General features: G+C 50.9%; 1 protein-coding gene across 1 annotated transcript in view; it reads right to left on the bottom strand.

Moving 5' to 3' along the window:
- SEC63 (SEC63 protein translocation regulator) overlaps positions 1-20,270 on the bottom strand; it is a 138,910-nt gene that overhangs the window by 59,587 nt on the left and 59,053 nt on the right. Inside the window, exons 8-12 of the mRNA XM_075340070.1 lie at positions 19,278-19,386; positions 11,489-11,583; positions 11,261-11,393; positions 11,080-11,172; positions 184-338 (exon numbers count right to left, since the gene is read on the bottom strand). Coding sequence (XP_075196185.1) covers positions 184-338; positions 11,080-11,172; positions 11,261-11,393; positions 11,489-11,583; positions 19,278-19,386 — 585 coding nt within the window. The remainder of the gene's footprint in view (positions 1-183; positions 339-11,079; positions 11,173-11,260; positions 11,394-11,488; positions 11,584-19,277; positions 19,387-20,270) is intronic.

Below are 20,270 nucleotides of genomic sequence, written 5' to 3'. Positions count from 1 at the left end.
GTGTATGAGCTGCCCCCTTTTTTTCAAGTTACCCGGGTGGTCTGACCAGGATTGGTACCCAGAGCCGATGCACTAGTACTTCTGAACCCGCACAGATCTGCACTTTTACAGTCCGGAACCACCCATCACTAGACATGACTTGATGAGAAAACATCAACACGGGATAGAATAAAGTCAATGTACCTTTTTGTGGTTGAAAACTCGTCTTAAGTGATCCTCTTCAATAAAAGGCAGCTGCAAAAATGGAGACTTAAACTGTTGGAGGCCCTGAACGATCATTTGACAGAGCTTCATGCAGTTCTCCAGAGAGGAAAGGGATGGTGGTCGGAGTTCCCGCTCTGAAACATTACGAAATGTGTACAACGGTTTATAACTTTGATAGTGATGAGAACATTCAATGTGTCACGATTACATGAAACATCTTTTGCAGGAACAGATCTCAGAACTTGAAGAGAAAATTTATATATATATATATATATATATATATATAAAAATTTCTCCTCAAATCCATGACAAAACCTGAGAAAGAGTGAGATATGCCCCATTCTTGGATATGAAACCAAGAGCACAAAATATAAAGGCAACTCTCCACTTCTCCGTCAATTTGGTTTCCAAGAAGTCACCGAAGTAATAATCATTCTTGTTATCATTTATACATTCTTCTCACAATGAAGAATGGACTTGAGTGAGAAAATTGTCAACCACCTGCAAAGCTAAACACCAGGCCAAACACCCCCAAGCCCTAACTAAAAATGCCAGGCTGAAAGACATGCGAGAATAACTAGGCCGCAGGACTACAGAACCACAAAGCCTCAGGCCACACATGAAACATAGGTAGGTACTGATGCATTAGATGTAGATGCTCCCAGACTAATATCAGCGCCCAACTGGGCTCCTGTACTCATGATCATTCCAGGACATGCTATGGTGTTCTATAAGTCACAGCTGCTCCAACTGTGTGCTCAAGGCTCCTACATCCAAAAGGACAAGAAACCACATTGAAGGTGGAAGTTTCCTTTTTATTTTGTCTCCTTGGCTTCCTGCTTAATGATAGGGGTGGATCTCACCCTCTCTCACGTGCAGTCAAGGGTGAGGGGAAAATCTATAAAATCCCCTTATGGGTACAAATAGAATACAAGCACAAATACATACAAAACAACATTTAAAATTAAGTAATCTCAGCCTTTGTAAATGCATCAATTGAAGGGGTATTCTAAAATATTAAATGTATTCTGTAGCCACAGGGATAGAAGAAAACTTCCTGATCAATGTGGGGCTCGATGCTAGGGTCCCCAGTAATCCCGAGAAGTAGAGCCCTGTGTGACTGGAGCCGTGGTGTACTGCCACTCCATTCATTCTGATGGGGTGCCGAAGATCAGCAGAGCACAGCACGCTTCTCCGGTGGTCCTGTTAGGAGTGGCAGTGAACATTATTGACCACTGCTCCATTTAACAATCGGCTGTCATCAGTCAGGATTTGGTGCAGAAGCCGATATGTAGAATGCCGGGGGAGTTGCAGAAGTCTTGAAAAATAAGGGACAACACTACTGAATCTTTGCATAAATTTTATATATTTGTCAAAAGTTTGAAATCTTAAAATTCTTATAATTGTACTTCAGTAATCAGACAACTATCTGACTACAAAGCTGAAGCAGCAAACTTTGTAAAAAAAACCAACAACTGTTACAGTCTCAAAACGTTTGGCCACAACTGAAGATTTTAACAATTTGCAGCCCATTAAGGTGGGCTTTGCACACTACGACATCGCAGGTGCGATGTCGGTGGGGTCAAATTGAAAGTGACGCACATCCGGCATCGCATGCGACATCGCAGTGTGTAAAGCCTAGATGATACGATTAACGAGCGCAAAAGCGTCGTAATCGTATCATCGGTGCAGCGTCGGCGTAATCCATAATTGCGCTGATGCGACAGTCCGATGTTGTTCCTCGCTCCTGCGGCAGCACACATCGCTGTGTGTGAAGTCGCAGGAGCGAGGAACATCTCCTACCGGCGTCACCGCGGCTTCCATAGGATATGCGGAAGGAAGGAGGTGGGCGGGATGTTTACATGCCGCTCATATCCGCCCCTCCGCTCCTATTGGCCGCCTGCCGTGTGACGTCGCAGTGACGCCGCACGACCCGCCCCCTTAATAAGGAGGCGGGTCGCCGGCCAGAGCGACGGTCGCAGGGCAGGTGAGTGCATGTGAAGCCGGCGTAGCGATAATTTTCGCTACGCCAGCTTTCACAAGATATTATACCTGCGACGGGGGCGGGGACTATCGCGTGCGACATCGCAGCATCGGCTTGCGATGTCGCAACGTGCAAAGCCCGCCTAACAGTTGGTCTGCTGCACAATCATTTCCAAGTCTGCTTGGTTAGGGGATGGATTTCACTTGTGCATTTCCCTGCCGATAGACTGAGGAAATAATCCGCATGAAATCTACAACTGGTGACCCACTCTTAGAATAAAGTTCCCCTTTCCCACTATTAATAATAAACTGATCTGTACAACTTCTTGTGGGCCACAATCACAAGGCAGTATTTTATATCAGCAAGCTACAAGGTGACACCCAAAGGAAAGAGGAATGGTCTTCAGGAGGGAGGAGCGCATGTAGTATATGTTTCCGCCATTAGCTGAATGTTCGCAGAACTCTTTTGTGTCAGTATGCCAGCCGACATTGTTGGGGAAGGTTGCGTTTGTCTCCAGTGATTTTTTTTCCCAGACTGTACCCTATTTTTGTGATGGCTGATTCACATGAACTAGGTGCAGCTATGAAGTTTGGTTTCATTGGAAACAGTTGTTACGAGAGATGGTATCCAAAAGAAACCAGAAACAGTATTTGAACATTTTGATACTTTTCTCTTTCAAAGAGTTTTCCATTTTCAGCCAGGCTATGGTCTCTCTGGTCAGGGGTGACAAGGCGAGGCACCAAGTTTGCTGCAACTCATTTCAAGCCCAATTGAACTGTTAAAGGGAACCTGTCACCACTTTTTTGGCGTATAAGCTGCGGCCACCACCACCGGGCTTTTATATACAGCATTCTAACATGCTCTATATAAGAGCACAGGTCGCTGTGAGAACATAAACACTTTATAATACTTACCTAACGGTCGCGCGGTTGGCCATATGGTGTCTCCGTTGTCCGGTGCCGCCTCTTTTGGCCATATTTGTTCTCCTTCTTCTCTAGCCACGGTGCATGACGGGTCCGACATCCTCCACACTCGCCGGCATTCAGGTCCTGAGCAGCAAAGTATTGTAGTGCGCCTGCACAGGACCAGCGAGTGTGTATGACGTAGACGATAAGTATTATAAAGTGTTTTTTATGTTCGCACAGAGGCCTGGGATCTTATATACAGCGTGTTAAAATGCTGTATGTAAGAGCCCAGTGGTGGTGGCCGCAGCTTATACGCCAAAAAAGTGGTGACAGGTTCCCTTTAAAAAAATGAATGACAGGAACTCCATGAAATCAGAAAAATTCCGCTAATTCATCAATGGTCCAAAATGGCTTAATAAATGTGTCAGGTCAGATTTACAGCAGTTCCAGTGGTCGATTGAAATGAGAACAAAAAAAAAAAAAGTAAAAATCACTGGAGCCAAAACACAACCTTCACTACCAATGTATGTCATATTAACTGAAAAGGGTTCAGCGAACATTCATCTAGCAGCGGAAGCCCATCCATATTGCTCCCCGCTCTCCAGAAGACTATTCCTTGTTGGTACTCCCTAGTGTAACTAAGGATACTCCCTAGTGTAACTAAGGTTAAGTGCCCACAATCAGGTTTCACAGAGTTTTGGACGCAGCATGTTTTTGCGGAGTCCAAACAGCCGCGTTGTACAGTACAAGCACAGTGAATGGAATATATAGAAATCCCATGCCCACTGTGCTTGTTTTTCATGCAGCGTAAAAAGAAGTTCAAAGCGGCTTCCTGAACTGCAACGAAGGGAATTTTGTTACTTACCGTAAATTCCTTTTCTTCTAGCTCCTATTGGGAGACCCAGACGATTGGTGTATAGCACTGCCTCCGGAGGCCACACAAAGCAATTACACTAAAAAGTGTAAGGCCCCTCCCCTTCTGGCTATACACCCCCAGTGGGATCACTGGCTCACCAGTTTTAGTGCAAAAGCAAGAAGGAGGAAAGCCAATAACTGGTTTAAACAAATTCCCTCCGAAATAACCTCGGAGAACTGAAAACCATTCAACATGAACAACATGTGTACCCGAAAAACAACCAAAAATCCCGAAGGACAACAGGGCGGGTGCTGGGTCTCCCAATAGGAGCTAGAAGAAAAGGAATTTACGGTAAGTAACAAAATTCCCTTCTTCTTCGGCGCTCCATTGGGAGACCCAGACGATTGGGACGTCCAAAAGCTGTCCCTGGGTGGGTAAAGAAATACCTCATGTTAGAGCTGCAAAGACAGCCCTCCCCTACGGGTAGGCAACTGCCGCCTGCAGGACTCTTCTACCTAGGCTGGCGTCCGCCGAAGCATAGGTATGCACCTGATAATGTTTGGTGAAAGTGTGCAGACTCGACCAGGTAGCTGCCTGGCACACCTGTTGAGCCGTAGCCTGGTGACGCAATGCCCAGGACGCACCCACGGCTCTGGTAGAATGGGCCTTCAGCCCTGATGGAACCGGAAGCCCAGCAGAACGGTAGGCCTCAAGAATTGGTTCTTTGATCCATCGAGCCAGGGTGGCCTTAGAAGCCTGCGACCCCTTGCGCTTACCAGCGACAAGGACAAAGAGTGCATCCGAACGGCGCAGGGGCGCCGTGCGGGAAATGTAGATTCTGAGTGCTCGCACCAGATCTAACAAATGTAAATCCTTCTCATACCGATGAACTGCATGAGGACAAAAAGAAGGCAAAGAGATATCCTGATTAAGATGAAAAGAGGATACCACCTTCGGGAGAAACTCCTGAATGGGGCGCAGCACTACCTTGTCCTGGTGGAAGACCAGGAAGGGAGCCTTGGATGACAGCGCTGCTAGCTCAGACACTCTCCGAAGAGATGTGATCGCTACCAGAAAAGCCACTTTCTGTGACAGTCTAGAAAGTGAAACCTCCCTCAGAGGCTCGAAGGGCGGCTTCTGGAGGGCAACTAGCACCCTGTTCAGGTCCCATGGATCTAAGGGTCGCTTGTACGGGGGTACGATATGACAAACCCCCTGCAGGAACGTGCGCACCTTAGAAAGTCGTGCTAGACGCTTCTGAAAAAAGACGGATAGCGCCGAGACTTGCCCCTTAAGGGAGCCGAGCGACAAACCTTTTTCTAACCCAGATTGTAGGAAAGAAAGAAAGGTAGGCAATGCAAATGGCCAGGGAGACACTCCCTGAGCAGAGCACCAGGATAAGAATATCCTCCACGTTCTGTGGTAGATCTTAGCGGACGTGGGCTTCCTAGCCTGTCTCATGGTGGCAACGACCCCTTGGGATAATCCTGAAGACGCTAGGATCCAGGACTCAATGGCCACACAGTCAGGTTCAGGGCCGCGGAATTCCGATGGAAAAACGGCCCTTGGGACAGTAAGTCTGGTCGGTCTGGTAGTGCCCACGGTTGGCCGACCGTGAGACGCCACAGATCCGGATACCACGCCCTCCTTGGCCAGTCTGGGGCGACGAGTATGACGCGGCTGCAGTCGGATCTGATCTTGCGTAGCACTCTGGGCAAGAGTGCCAGAGGTGGAAACACATAAGGGAGCCGGAACTGCGACCAATCTTGCACTAAGGCGTCTGCCGCCAGAGCTCTGTGATCGCGAGACCGTGCCATGAAGGTCGGGACCTTGTTGTTGTGCCGGGACGCCATTAGATCGACGTCCGGCCTTCCCCAGCGGCGACAGATTTCCTGAAACACTTCCGGGTGAAGGGACCATTCCCCTGTGTCCATGCCCTGGCGACTGAGGAAGTCTGCTTCCCAGTTTTCTACGCCGGGGATGTGAACTGCGGATATGGTGGAGGCCGTGGCTTCCACCCACATCAGGATCCGCCGGACTTCCTGGAAGGCTTGCCGACTGCGAGTCCCCCCTTGGTGGTTGATGTATGCCACCGCTGTGGAGTTGTCCGACTGAATTCGGATCTGCTTTCCTTCCAGCCACTGCTGGAAGGCTAGTAGGGCAAGATACACTGCTCTGATCTCCAGAACATTGATCGGAAGGGTGGACTCCTGCTGAGTCCACGTACCCTGAGCCCTGTGGTGGAGAAAAACTGCTCCCCACCCTGAGAGACTCGCGTCCGTCGTGACCACCGCCCAGGACGGAGGTAGGAAGGATCTTCCCTGTGATAATGAGGTGGGAAGAAGCCACCACTGCAGAGAGTCTTTGGCCGTCTGGGAAAGGGAGACTTTCATGTCCAGGGATGTTGACTTCCCGTCCCATTGGCGGAGAATGTCCCATTGAAGTGGGCGCAGATGAAACTGCGCAAACGGAACCGCCTCCATTGCCGCCACCATCTTCCCGAGGAAGTGCATGAGGCGTCTTAAGGAGTGCGACTGACTTTGAAGGAGAGCCTGCACCCCAGTCTGTAGTGACCTCTGCTTGTCCAGCGGAAGCTTCACTATCGCTGAGAGAGTATGAAACTCCATGCCAAGATACGTTAGCGATTGGGTCGGTGACAGATTTGACTTTGAGAAGTTGATGATCCACCCGAACGTCTGGAGAGTCTCCAGTGCAACATTCAGGCTGAGTTGGCATGCCTCCTGAGAGGGTGCCTTGACAAGTAGATCGTCCAAGTAAGGGATCACAGAGTGTCCCTGAGAGTGCAAGACTGCTACCACTGCCGCCATGACCTTGGTGAGCACCCGTGGGGCTGTCGCCAGACCAAATGGCAGAGCTACGAACTGAAGATGGTCGTCTCCTATCACGAAGCGTAGAAAACGTTGGTGCTCTGTAGCAATCGGCACGTGGAGATAAGCATCTTTGATGTCTATTGATGCTAGGAAATCTCCTTGAGACATTGAGGCAATGACTGAGCGGAGGGATTCCATCCGGAACCGCCTGGCGTTCACATGCTTGTTGAGCAGTTTTAGGTCCAGAACAGGACGGAATGAGCCGTCCTTTTTTGGCACCACAAAGAGATTGGAGTAAAAACCTTGTCCTTGTTCCTGAAGAGGAACAGGGACCACCACTCCTTCTGCTCTTAGAGAATTCACCGCCTGCAGAAGGGCATCTGCTCGGTCGGGATGTGGGGAAGTTCTGAAGAACCGAGGCGGAGGACGAGAACTGAACTCTATCCTGTACCCGTGAGACAAAATGTCTGTTACCCACCGGTCTTTGACCTGTGGCAGCCAAATGTCGCAAAAGCGGGAGAGCCTGCCACCGACCGAGGATGCGGAGGGAGGCGGCCGAAAGTCATGAGGCAGCCGCCTTGGAAGCGGTACCTCCGGCTGCTTTCTTGGGGCGTGAGTGAGCCCGCCAGGAATCAGAGCTCCTTTGCTCTTTCTGAGTCCCCTTGGACGAGGCGAACTGGGGCTTGCCCGAGCCTCGAAAGGACCGAAACTTTGGCTGCCACTTCCTCTGTTGAGGTTTGCTTGATCTGGGCTGGGGTAAGGAAGAGTCCTTACCTTTGGACTGTTTAATGATTTCCGCCAATTGCTCACCAAACAGTCTGTCTCCAGATAATGGCAAGCTGGTTAAACATTTTTTAGAAGCAGAATCTGCTTTCCATTCCTTTAACCACAAGGCTCTGCGCAAAACTACAGAGTTGGCGGAAGCCATTGCGGTACGGCTCGTAGAGTCCAGTACCGCATTAATAGCGTAGGTCGCAAACGCAGTCATTTGCGTAGTTAAGGACGCCACTTGCGGCACTGCTGGACGTATGAAAGAGTCCACCTGTGCCAAACCAGCTGAAATAGCTTGGAGCGCCCACACGGCCGCGAATGCTGGAGCAAACGACGCGCCAATAGCTTCATAGACAGATTTCAACCAAAGGTCCATCTGTCTGTCATTGGCATCTTTAAGTGAAGCCCCATCCTCCACTGCAACTATGGATCTAGCTGCAAGCCTGGATATTGGAGGGTCCACTTTTGGACACTGGGTCCAGCGTTTGACCACGTCAGGGGGAAAGGGATAACGTGTATCCTTAAGACGTTTGGAAAAACGCTTGTCCGGATTAGCATGGTGTTTCTGGATTGATGCTCTGAAGTCAGAGTGGTCCAGAAAGGTGCTCAATTTACGCTTGGGATACAGGAAATGGAATTTCTCCTGCTGGGCAGCTGCCTCCTCTGCTGAAGGGGCTGGGGGAGAAATATCCAACAGCCTATTGATGGCCGCTATAAGGTCATTTACCATGGCGTCACCATCTGGCGTATCCAAATTGAGTGCGGTGTCAGGGCTAGACTCCTGATCACCCACCTCTGTCTCATCATATAGAGACCCTTCTCGCTGAGACCCTGACCCGCGTGATGACGTGGAGGGTCTCTCCCAGCGAGCTCGCTTAGGCGGCCTGGGACTGTCATCGGAGTCAGAGCCCTCAGCCAGTGATGCCTGGGACCCCCGTGAAGTACGGATTAGTTCCAACTGAGGGGGACCAGGGAACATAGGGACAGTAGTGTCCATGGTCTGAGCAACTGGCCTGGACTGCAAGGTCTCCAGGATTTTTGTCATAGTCACAGACATTTTATCAGCAAAGACTGCAAATTCTGTCCCCGTCACCGGGGCAGGGTTCACAGGCGACTCTGCCTGGGCTACTACCACCATAGGCTCTGGCTGACGAAGTGCCACTGGGACTGAACATTGCACACAATGAGAGTCGTTGGAGCCTGCTGGTAGATTAGCCCCACATGCTGTACAAGCAGTGTATACAGCCCGTGCCTTGGCACCCTTGCGTTTTGTGGATGACATGTTGTTGTCTTCCCAGAGCAATATAGGGTATACAGCCAAGAAGCGACCGTACAGTGCAGTATATATCTATAGATATCTGGTACAGGAAAAAGTACACCAATACACACTGTGGCACAAGAGGGGCCAGCACTAAAGTGCTGCTTACCGCCCGCTAAACGCGGGTGTGTGGTCCAGAAATCCCTAGTCTTGGGTCTCCCAGAGCCTGTGTCCGTCCTCCAGCCAGAACTGCATGCAGGAATGGCTGCCGGCGTCCTGTGGAGGGGGGGGCGGGCCCTGGGCGTGCCAGACCAAAAGCGGGAAACCTGTGTCCCACTGTGCCAAGTGAGAGGGCTGGAGCATGTAAATAAGGCTCCAGCCCTCGGCGCTGAGTAAACGTACAGCGTCTCTCCCCTTCCCTGATTGACAGGGAGGAGCCGGGAACGAAGCGGAGCTAGGCCGCAAAAGCCGGGGACTAAATTTATAAGCGCCGCCGCCGTAAAAGCGCGGTCGGCGCTAAGTCCCCGGCGCACTACAAGTCCCAGCCGCGCCGCCGCTCCGAGAGTGGCCGGCGCGGTAGTTCCCAGCACATGAAGTCACACAGCTAAGCTGCTGTGACTCAAACCCCAGCGTTACTGTCCCCGGCGCACTAACACACCCAGCAAGTCTGGTGTGTGCGTGCCCGCCTGAACGGGGACACAGAGTACCTGAAAGTTGCAGGGCCTTGTCCCTGAATGGTACACAGCTCCGTATCCATCAGGTTCACTGGGTCTGTGGATGGAGCCCGGCCTCAGGGCTTGGGGGCCGGTAAGATCCCACTTCCACAGAGCCCCTCAGGGGGATGGGGAAGGAAAGCAGCATGTGGGCTCCAGCCTCCGTACCCGCAATGGGTACCTCAACCTTACGAACCACAAGTGGGGTAAGAAGGGAGCATGCTGGGGGCCGTATATGGGCCCTCTTTTCTTCCATCCGACATAGTCAGCAGCTACTGCTGACTAAACAGTGGAGCTATGCGTGGATGTCTGACCTCCTTCGCACAAAGCAGAAAACTGGTGAGCCAGTGATCCCACTGGGGGTGTATAGCCAGAAGGGGAGGGGCCTTACACTTTTTAGTGTAATTGCTTTGTGTGGCCTCTGGAGGCAGTGCTATACACCAATCGTCTGGGTCTCCCAATGGAGCGCCGAAGAAATACTAATTTATTGCTGCAGAGTTGCGAGTGTTCTCTGCAGGGAGACCAGAGAGAAAGACTACAGCGGCCTCAACCCTTATCGTGGGCACAGGCAGCCGCGGTTTCCTGTGGAGAGCACTAGTGGCCCCACAAGAGAGCACATGCTGTGTCCAGGACGCAGCAAGTCCGCATCGTGGGCATGTACCCTACCAGTGTAATCTACAGATAGAAAAAAACGATGATGCAAAGATTTACATTCTTGTTTTGGAGACGCATCATTTTGGCTTTCAAAATACTGATGGAAAATTCTTCTGTCTCAATGAAGTTATAGACCGTCACAAAAGATGCTCCCTTTAAACAGCAAAAACTAACCACGGTCAGAAAGATTGTTATTTTTTTAAAATCTTTAAAACTAGTGATGAGCGAGCGTGCTCACCGCTGCGGGTTACTCGATCACCATCAGAGGTTAAAAATGCTGGAGTTTCCCATTGACTTCCATTATACTCTGGGCTCGACTTGGGCCTGAAAGCCCCATTGCTTTGCTTGATCAAGTAACAAGCAGTGGAGAGCACGCTCGCTCATCACTAGTTAAAACATAAAAGACATAAAAAAACTCTTTAGGCCCTGTGCGCACGCTGCGGTTTTGCTGCATGAATTGATGCAGAAAATGTGCATAACCTTTCTGCAGTCATTCCACAGCAAAACCTATGGTAAAAAAAAAAAAAAAAAAAAAAAAAAAAGAAAAATGTGTGCGCACACTGCGTTTTTTTGCCCTACAGGTTTTGCTGCAGGATTTCTGCAGCAAAAAGAATGAGCATGTCACTTCTTTTCCGCAGGTACCTACGGTTTTTGCCATAGATAATGGTAAAAATCCGCAGGGACCAACCTGCGGAAAAATCGTGGCAATACCGCATGCGGTTTTCGTGTGCAGTTTGCTGCGTTTTTTTTTTACCACAGGTGCGGTAATCTTTCAGAGGGTGCGGAATTTTCTTAAGAAAATTCAATTTTCTAGTGCGCACATAGCCTTAATAAAAAAAAAAAAAAAAAAAAAAAAAAATTCTCATCTTAAAAAATCTATTAAAAACAACTCATGTGAATTACCTTCTCGACTACGGGCCATGATTATCAGTTGGCATATGACATTAACCATTTCCTGAAGCAAAGCAGGGCATTTCTTTAGAATAAACTGTTGATCTAAGAGGAGAAAAAGCAACAAAAACTAGTAATAAGGCAATTACAAAAAAAAGTATGACGCCTAAAGCTTACGTAATCTTATTTTTACCTTCTTTTAGATTCTCGGGAACCTGCATCCTTGACAAGTGAGCCAGTAAAAGGACTCTGGATTTTAAACTGTACGGACAGGTCAGAGGAGGTTCGTTCTTCTTAAGATTGATGCCACCAATTTCTCTAATCAGCTAGTGTCGGAAAAGAAAACCAAATATACTCTTATCACAAATGAGAACTTTTTATATACTAGCTTTATAATGTAAGAATTCGAAGTATAGATTACCTGAGGAATCAGTACATTATCTGCAGGCCTGCTTGAGGCATCTTTATTATACTGTGGGTCAAACTCTGATGCACCAGCTAAGACCATAATGAGACCTAAAAGAACAGATTCAAGGGAACAACCAATCATAGCTTCCGCATACATAATCCATACATGAATGCACCATCACACAGCAACTTCTCATGACTAGCATGGAGAGAACGGAGGAGGACAGGAATCCTGCTGGCCAGGCATAGTATAGCGTGTGGATATGTCAATTGTACATTTCACTCTAGGACTTATTTTCATTTCCGAAGAAAAAAAAAAAATATGGGATCCACAAAACCATTCTTGACCTATTGCCTTGTGCCAAAAATCCAGCATGCCATTTAGCACTGTGACATCTTTATACAGTGTGTCCACCGCCATTAACTTGAGAACGGCGGCAGCTATAGGCATAGAAGTGGTGTCTAGGTATAGTAAAGTATCCATGCGCTACGCAATGAACCCACCTATTGCGCCAACTGGTGGAAAACAACGGAGTTAGCATTTTTATCTTGAAAACGGAACGAGAGAGAAAAAGTAGGATTTTTGTGTACTCACCGTAAAATCTCTCTTTCTCTGAGTCTTCATTGGGGGACACAGGACCATGGGTTATGCTGCTGTCACTAGGTGGCTGACACTAAGACACAAAAAAGTTAGCTCCTCCCTAGCAGTATACACCCAGAGCCAGAGGTGGACTCAGATCAGTTTGGTGCACAAGCAGTAGGAGGAGTACCAGAACCACCATACATAAGACAAGGTCATAACTAAAACAATGTAGCCGTGCGAACAAATGGTCTAGGAACATAAGACCACTGAAAATGGCAGGCAAAATGCAATTAAACAACCAAAAACAAGCAGGGTGGGTGCTGTGTCCCCCAAGACGACTCAGAGAAAGATTTTACGGTGAGTACACAAAAATCCTACTCTCTCTATCGTTTCATTGGGGGACACAGGACCATGGGACGTCCAAAAGCAGTCCCTGGGTGGGAATACGTAAGCACCGCAGATAGGAAGAAAACGGCCTTCCTCGGCGAGCTTGTACAATATCCAAATGCTCTCACCCTATTGCATGTGTGCAACTGCCGCCTGCAAAACCTTTCTCCCAAGACTGGCATCTGCCGATGCTTGGGTGTGAACATGGTAGAACCTAGTAAAAGTATGCAGGCTAGACCAGGTGGCGGCCTTGCAGACCTGATCGGCCGACGCCTGATGCCTAATCGCCCAAGAGGCTCCCACTGCTCGGGTAGAGTGCGCCCTTACTCCCCGTGGTGGAGACCTGTCCCGAATCCTATAGGACTCAGATATGGCGGAACGGATCCATCTGACAATCGTGGCCCTGGACGCCGACGTACCCATCTTGGGACCAGAAGGAAGGACGAACAGACCGTCCAACTTACGGAAAGGCGCGGTCCTGGAGATGTAAATTCTGAGGGCGCGCACCAGGTCCAGGGTGTGCAAGGACCTCTCCAGGCTGTGAGAAGGACCAGGACGGAAGGACAATTTCTTCTTTTAGATGGAATGGTGAGACCACCTTTGGCAGAAAGGAGGGGTCTGGCCGGAGAACCGCTTTGTCCTGGTGAAAAACCAAAAAAGGGGAACGACAAGAGAGAGCTGCCAGCTCGGACGTCCTTCGAATAGAAGTGATGGCAACGAGGAACACCACTTTCCAAGACAGGTGAGAAAGGGAAGAATCCCGCAAGGGCTCGAAGGGAGGACCTTGAAGTGAACCTAGGACTAGATTAAGGTCCCACGGTTCTAGAGGCCGACGATACGGCGGAGCAAGGTGGGCAACTCCCTGGATGAAGGTCTTAATCTGTGGGCGAGAAGCGAGTGGCTTCTGAAACAGGTCTGGCCGGAGAACCGCTTTGTCCTGGTGAAAAACCAAAAAAGGGGAACGACAAGAGAGAGCTGCCAGCTCGGACGTCCTTCGAATAGAAGTGATGGCAACGAGGAACACCACTTTCCAAGACAGGTGAGAAAGGGAAGAATCCCGCAAGGGCTCGAAGGGAGGACCTTGAAGTGAACCTAGGACTAGATTAAGGTCCCACGGTTCTAGAGGCCGACGATACGGCGGAGCAAGGTGGGCAACTCCCTGGATGAAGGTCTTAATCTGTGGGCGAGAAGCGAGTGGCTTCTGAAACAGGATTGACAGAGCCGATACTTGGCCCTTAAGAGTGGCAAGCGAGAGACCCGCATCTAGGCCTGACTGCAAGAATGCCAATAATGACGGAAGGGAGAAGGCGAGAGGAGAAGAGATGTTGTGTTCCTCACACCACCGGAAGAAGACTTTCCACGTGTGGTAGTATATTCTTGATGAAGATGGCTTCCTGGCCCTAATCATTGTCTGTATCACCCTTGAAGAAAAAACAGCCTGAGCTAGAACCCAGGATTCAATAGCCAGGCCGTCAAATTTAGGACCTTTGAGTTCTGGTGGAAGAGAGGTCCCTGCCACAGAAGATCTGGACGGTCTGGAAGGCGCCACGGAGCGCCTGCGAGGAGCTGAGTGAGTTCTGCGAACCATGCTCGCCTGGGCCAGTCCGGAGCCACCAGAATGACTGGTATTCCTTCTGCCTTGATCTTCTTGAGAACCCTCGGGATCAGAGGAAGCGGAGGGAAGATGTAGGGGAGACTGAACTGGCTCCACGATAGGGTGAGGGAGTCGATTCCTAGCACCAGGCGGTCGCGGCACCGCGCGACGAATTGTGGAACCTGACAGTTGAACCGGGAGGCCATTAGGTCCCCATCCGGAGTTCCCCATCTGCCGCAGATCTGGTGGAAGACTTCCCTGTTGAGGGACTATTCGCCTGAGGCGAGGCCTTCCCTGCTGAGGAAGTCCGCTGCCCAATTGTCCACGCCGGGGGATGTGTACCACCGAGATCAGGGAGTGATGAGACTCGGCCCAGTGCAAGAATTTCTTGAGTTCTCGCATCGCCCCGACACTCCTTGTGCCTCCCTGGTGGTTGATGTACGCCACCGCCGTGGCATTGTCCGACTGGATCCTGACTGGGTAACCCTGTAGTAGGTGCTGAAACTGCTGCAAGGCTAGCCGGATGCCTCTGATCTCCAGAATGTTGATCGGGAGACAACTCTCTCGAGGTGTCCATCGGCCTTGCGCTGTGTGATGCCGGAACACTGCCCCCCAGCCTTGGAGACTGGTGTCGGTGGTCACTATCCTCCAGTGGAGCGGGAGGAATGACCTTCCTATCGCGAGGTTGTGACGATTGATCCACCAATGAAGTGAGTGGCGGGTCTCCGGTGAGAGATGAAACCTGCGGTCCAGAGAAAAGGGAGATCTGTCCCACTTCCTCAGCAAGACCAGCTGGAGAGGCCGGAGATGGAACTGGGCAAAGGGTACCGCTTCCATCGCCGCCACCATCCGACCGAGGACTCGCATACCGAACCTGATGGAAACCTGGCGCTGACGGCGGAGAATGCGGAGGCCTCGTTGCAGGGAAGACATCTTCTCCTGTGTGAGGAACACCCGCCCTTGGATGGTATCGAATACCATGCCTAAAAAGGTGATCCGTCGGGCCGGGGTCAGAGAGGACTTCTTCCGATTGATCAGCCACCCTAATCGTGAAAGGGTGTCGATCGTGACCTGAACCCCAAGACGACAGTCCTCAAAGGAAGAACCTTTGATCAACATATCGTCCAAGTACGGAATGACCATAACACCTCTGGAATGTAGGACGGACATGGCAGCCGCCATGATCTTTGTGAAGACTCTGGGGGCAGATGCGAGGCCGAAGGGAAGAGCTGTGAACTGGAAGTGGTCCTCTGCTATCGCAAAGCGGAGGAACTGTTGGTGGGAAAGGGCTATCGGAACGTGAAGATAGGCGTCTTGAATATCCAGCGATGCCAGGAATTCGACGACCTCCATGGACGCGATCACGTAGCGGAAGGATTCCATGCGAAATGGCCGAGGCCTCACTGAACTGTTGAGAAGCTTTAGGTCGAGGATGGGGCGGACAGAGCCAACCTTCTTGGGGACCACAAAAAGGTTGGAATAGAACCTCTTGAAACGTTCTGAGGGAGGGACTGGTACCACGACTCCGGCTTGGAGGAGAGATTCTATGGAGTGAAAGATCACGCGCGGGGGACTCGGGAGGGCGAGATTGGGAAAAAACGTCTCGGTGGCTTTGAATTGAATTCTATTTTGTAGCCTGAGACGATGATCTCTCTGACCCAGGCATCCGCGGTCAAGGGGAGCCACACATGCTTGAACTTAGACAGACGCGCTCCCACGAGTCTGGCGCTGTTGCGCGCCGACCGCGAGTCACTTGGAGGAGCGACGACGGTAACCGGAGGAGGGCTTCGTGGGCTGGCGGGGACGTGAACGCCAGGCGGGATTAGTCTTGAATGACTGGGTCTTCCTGTCCCTCGGAGGGGAGCGGGATTTCCAAGGTTGAGGTGGGGAGTTGAAGCTGCGAAAGGACTGGAAACGAGCGGTGGGGCGCCGATTCTGGACGCGCTTAGGGCGAAATTGGGGGAGGGATGTACTCTTTCCTCCCGTCGCCTCGGAGATCAACTGGTCTAGCCTATCTCCGAAAAGACGTTCCCTCAAAAAGGGAAGGGAAGTCAATGATTTCTTAGAGGCCGCGTCCGCGTTCCAGGACCGGAGCCAGAGGGCTCAACGGATTGCTAGAGGCCTGGGCCGCGCAACTGGCAGACGCCAGGGCTGTGTTGAGAAGGTACTCACCCGCGAGTGAAATCTGCGAAGAGATGTGGACCAGATCCGGATTGGCGGAAATGGCACGGAGTCCATTGCGTAGAGTGTCCGCCCAGGACATTAGTGCCTTTGCAACCCAAACCGAGGCAAAGGCCGGGGAGAGGGATGTGCCCGCTGCCTCGAAGGCGGAACGGGCCAACCTGTCAATAGTACGGTCCGTGGGGTCCTTGAGAGACGTACCGTTAGGAAGCGGAAGGACTGTGTGAACAGACAGGCGGGAGACTGGGGGGGTCGACCACAGGGGAGCCTGCCCATTCCTTTCGGAGCCCTTCAGGAAAGGGATAATGTAAATCAATGGACTTACCGCTGGTAAACACCTTGTCCGGCTGTTGCCTGTGGTTGCGCAGTAACTCAGCGAATTCTGGATGTCCACTGAATGCGCTATGGGCCCGCTTCATCCGCTTAAAGGGGACCTGGGTGCTCTCAGAGGAGACAGGGTCCGCCTGTACCTTTAGGGTCTGGTTTACTGCTTCTACCAGGCTATTCACCATGCGCCGAACATCAGCCGCCTGCTCTGAATCCAGCAGAGGTGCCGCATCTGAATCGTCATCGGAGCGGTCGGAAGACTCCCGGGAGGAGTGGTAGTCTGGACCTGGGGATGAAGGTGAAACCTGGGAGGACGCTGAAGACGAGACCTGGCTGGTCCGCTTCTGAGCAGCAGAGGAGGTCCCTGCGACGGGGCTCACCTCCTCCTGAGGAGATTGCGTCAGGTCTGCGGGAGTATGCGCGAGCGACGGCAGCAGGCGCAGCGCTAGCGCAATGGTCCGAGAAGCCTCAGAGAGGGAATCTACGGATTGGGACAGGGACGCTAGCCAGTCGGGAGGGGGCGGGACGCAGGACCCTGCAGCATCTGATGCTGCGGCGGCTGCGGTATCGGAGGCGTCGGCAGAGGAGTCCTGCGGAGGCCGCGAGTCTGCAGAACAGCCGTAGCATAGCGGGGCGTCCTGGCCTAGGGGGAATTAGGTTTTGCAGGACGGGCGGACCTAGAATTAGGCATGGTGCAATGGTACTCTCACTGGGGCTGCTAGGAAGGAGACAGGAGAGGACTAAATAGTCACTAAACCAAGTGAAAACTACCTAGTGAGGGCTACTCCGTAGGATCAGAGATTACCCGGGTCCTGTGTGCTGCCCACCAGTCCAGAAAGAGGGAGTCCAGGAGCGAGCGTGGCCAGGGAGAAAACGCCGGCGCGCTGCAGGCTCAGGAGACCAGGAGCAGGCTAAGATGGAAGGGGGATGCTGGAGGAGGCTGGGGGAGGGGCCGCGTTAGAGCGCGAAAAACGGGGCATCCACTTCCCAGACAGTAAAGCCAGGAGGCTGAGTGGTGGGAGGAGACTGGCCCTGACGTTCGGCGGCCAATAGCGCTGCAGCGGGGGGGCGTGGCTAGGACACAGGGGTGGCTAGGCCGAGACCGGGGCCTAAATTTTGCAGCAGCCGAGGGAAGAAGGTAGGAGAAGGTCGGTCCTACCTGATCTCGGCGGCGCTGGGCCCAGCGCTGAATGCGGTGCAGGCAGGGCGCTCTGCCCCTGCCTGTGTGCAGCGCCCTCCTCATGGAAGACTGCGGGCTCCAGGGAGGCAGCGTGGAGAGGCAGGGAAGTGGACGTCAGGAGGAGGGAAAGGAGCCCCCCTGCAGGAGAAGGCAGCGATGCGGGCCCCAACAGAATCCAGACGCGCTGCGGAGGTCCAGTCCCTGCTGCATGTCCCTGTACACCCTTTGGGGTAATACCGTAGGGTGGATCAGGGGTGCCCATGAAGGTTCTGCCCCACGCGCAAACCCGGGAGTGGTACCACGGGGATGGACGGGGGAGAGGGCCCGACGTCTCAAGCCTCTGCGACCCTGGGGAGTGGTACCCACAGGGCTGCAGAGGATGAGTGATGAAGAAGATACCTGCAGAAACGAGAAGACAGGTATGAGAGCGATGAGTGGCGCCGAAAAAAAGGAAAAAACGCAAAAATCAAATGGCTGAGGGGGGCGAGACGGCCCACATCAGCCTCCTATGACACTAAGCAAAAACTGATCTGAGTCCGCCTCCGGCTCGGGGTGTATACTGCTAGGGAGGAGCTAACTTTTTTGTGTCTACTTAGTGTCAGCCTCCTAGTGACAGCAGCATAACCCATGATCCTGTGTCCCCCAATGAAACGATAGAGAAAAAGCGAATGAAAAAAAATTGTCGGGCATCATCAATTCAATACGAATCGACACCTTGCATACAGAAATGCTATGATATGAAACTCATGACCCCCCCCAAAACAGTGAATGCTAGTCACACACATGGCGCTCATTAAACTTTGATGCTCAAAGTGGCCACCGTCAGCTGCAATGCACATCTGGACTCTGGACAGCATACTGTATCTTGCTGCACGTTGTGCAATATGGTAGGGGACACGTTTGCACAAGCATCTGTAATACGTCGTCGAAGGTCCTGCAATGTTGGTGGAGGGGTTGCATGAACCTGCTGTTTGATGTGACCTCACAGAAAGAAGTCCAATGGGGTCAGGTCAGGTGAGCGTGGAGTCCACTCCATGAAGCCACCATACCCAATGACTTGTAGGAAGGTCTCCATGAGGTATCGCTTCATGTCCACAGCCTTGTGTGTTTTACATGTTCTAATCATAGCATTTCGGTATGCAAGGTGTAGATTCGTATTGAATTGATGATTCCCTACAACTTTGTAATTCACTTTTTTTTCTCTCTCGTTCCGTTTTTGAGATAAATATGCTAACTCCGTTGTTTTCCACCAGGTGGCGCTATAGGTGGTTTCATTGCGTAGCGCATGGCTACGTTACCATACCTAGACAACACTTCTATGCCTACAGCTGTTGCCGTTCTCAAGTTAATGGCGGTGGACAGGATATGGGTGGAAACACTGTATAGTATACTAGTATATAGTTTAAAAAAAAAAAGTAAACTAAGTATGCAGCCCTTTCACTTTAAGAATGCAAGCATAATTTTTTGAGTGAGATAAGAAGGCAGGCGTCTAAAGTTTCACAAAAATATTTTCACAGACAGATTGCTAAAAATAAATCAAATATACTCACGCTTCATGTCCATGTTCCGTGTCTTATATACAAAATATGTGTAGATCTGTGTAGTGCGTATCAGGATCTGGTCTCCACTATATCGAATAGATTTATACCACCAAGAACCCTAAAACAGTTCAATGCAAATGTATAAAATGTGGATCTCAAGGTACAGGGTACTACATACTGTATGCTATAACACATCACAAATAGGAGGGGATATTTAAGGTTATGGTGCAGAGAGATGTATAATAGTGCCTTGATGCAACCTGTGCAGGACATGTTCATTAGCTGCTGGATGCGAAGGCTCTCCATTAATCTCACAGGAGAGATAAATGAATATACCCCACTGATTCCACCCGCTGGTGGGGGGCTTTTCCTGGCAGGAGATTTGTACATTAGTCTTCTAGGTCTGGCTCCTTTCATCTAAGTAGCAATGGTATGCTCTATAGTGGAGGACCTGTGAGAGTGTCAGGGTCGGGAATTTAGGGGAGACAGCAAATGGGGTCCCTAATTTGGGTCACAGAGTCGGAGTCCAAATCAAATCTGCATAGATGTATGTATGAGGGAAAATGACCACACAGAGACGTGTCTCTATCCGGGAGAAGCTCAAAGCTCTTCTAACTCGTATATTATAAAACAATTACAGTTATACAATTCAACATTTGACCTTGTGATGGGAACAAGGAGTAAAGATAAAGCCCCAGCTTCACATCCCAGCTGGTGAGAACCAATGTGTTATGAATACCTCTTTGTTCATTGTTCATTTTGGCTTGATTATCTAGTTAACACATTCCTGATCACACATCTTTAGGTGGTGTCACACACTGCGACGGCGACAATGACGTCGCTGCTACGTCATCATTTTCTGTGACGTGGCAGTGACGTCCCGTCGCTGTGTGTGAGATCCAGCAACGAGCTGGCCCCTGCTGTGAGGTCGCCGCTCGTTTCTGAATGTCCTGCTTCATTTTTTGCTCGTCGCTCTCCCGCTGTGAAGCACACATCGCTGTG

This window comes from Anomaloglossus baeobatrachus, chromosome 3 (assembly GCF_048569485.1).
Source record: "Anomaloglossus baeobatrachus isolate aAnoBae1 chromosome 3, aAnoBae1.hap1, whole genome shotgun sequence".
Classification (NCBI taxonomy): Eukaryota; Metazoa; Chordata; class Amphibia; order Anura; family Aromobatidae; genus Anomaloglossus; species Anomaloglossus baeobatrachus.
Note: the sequence above shows the minus strand (reverse complement) of the source record. Positions and strands in the feature narration are given on the sequence as shown.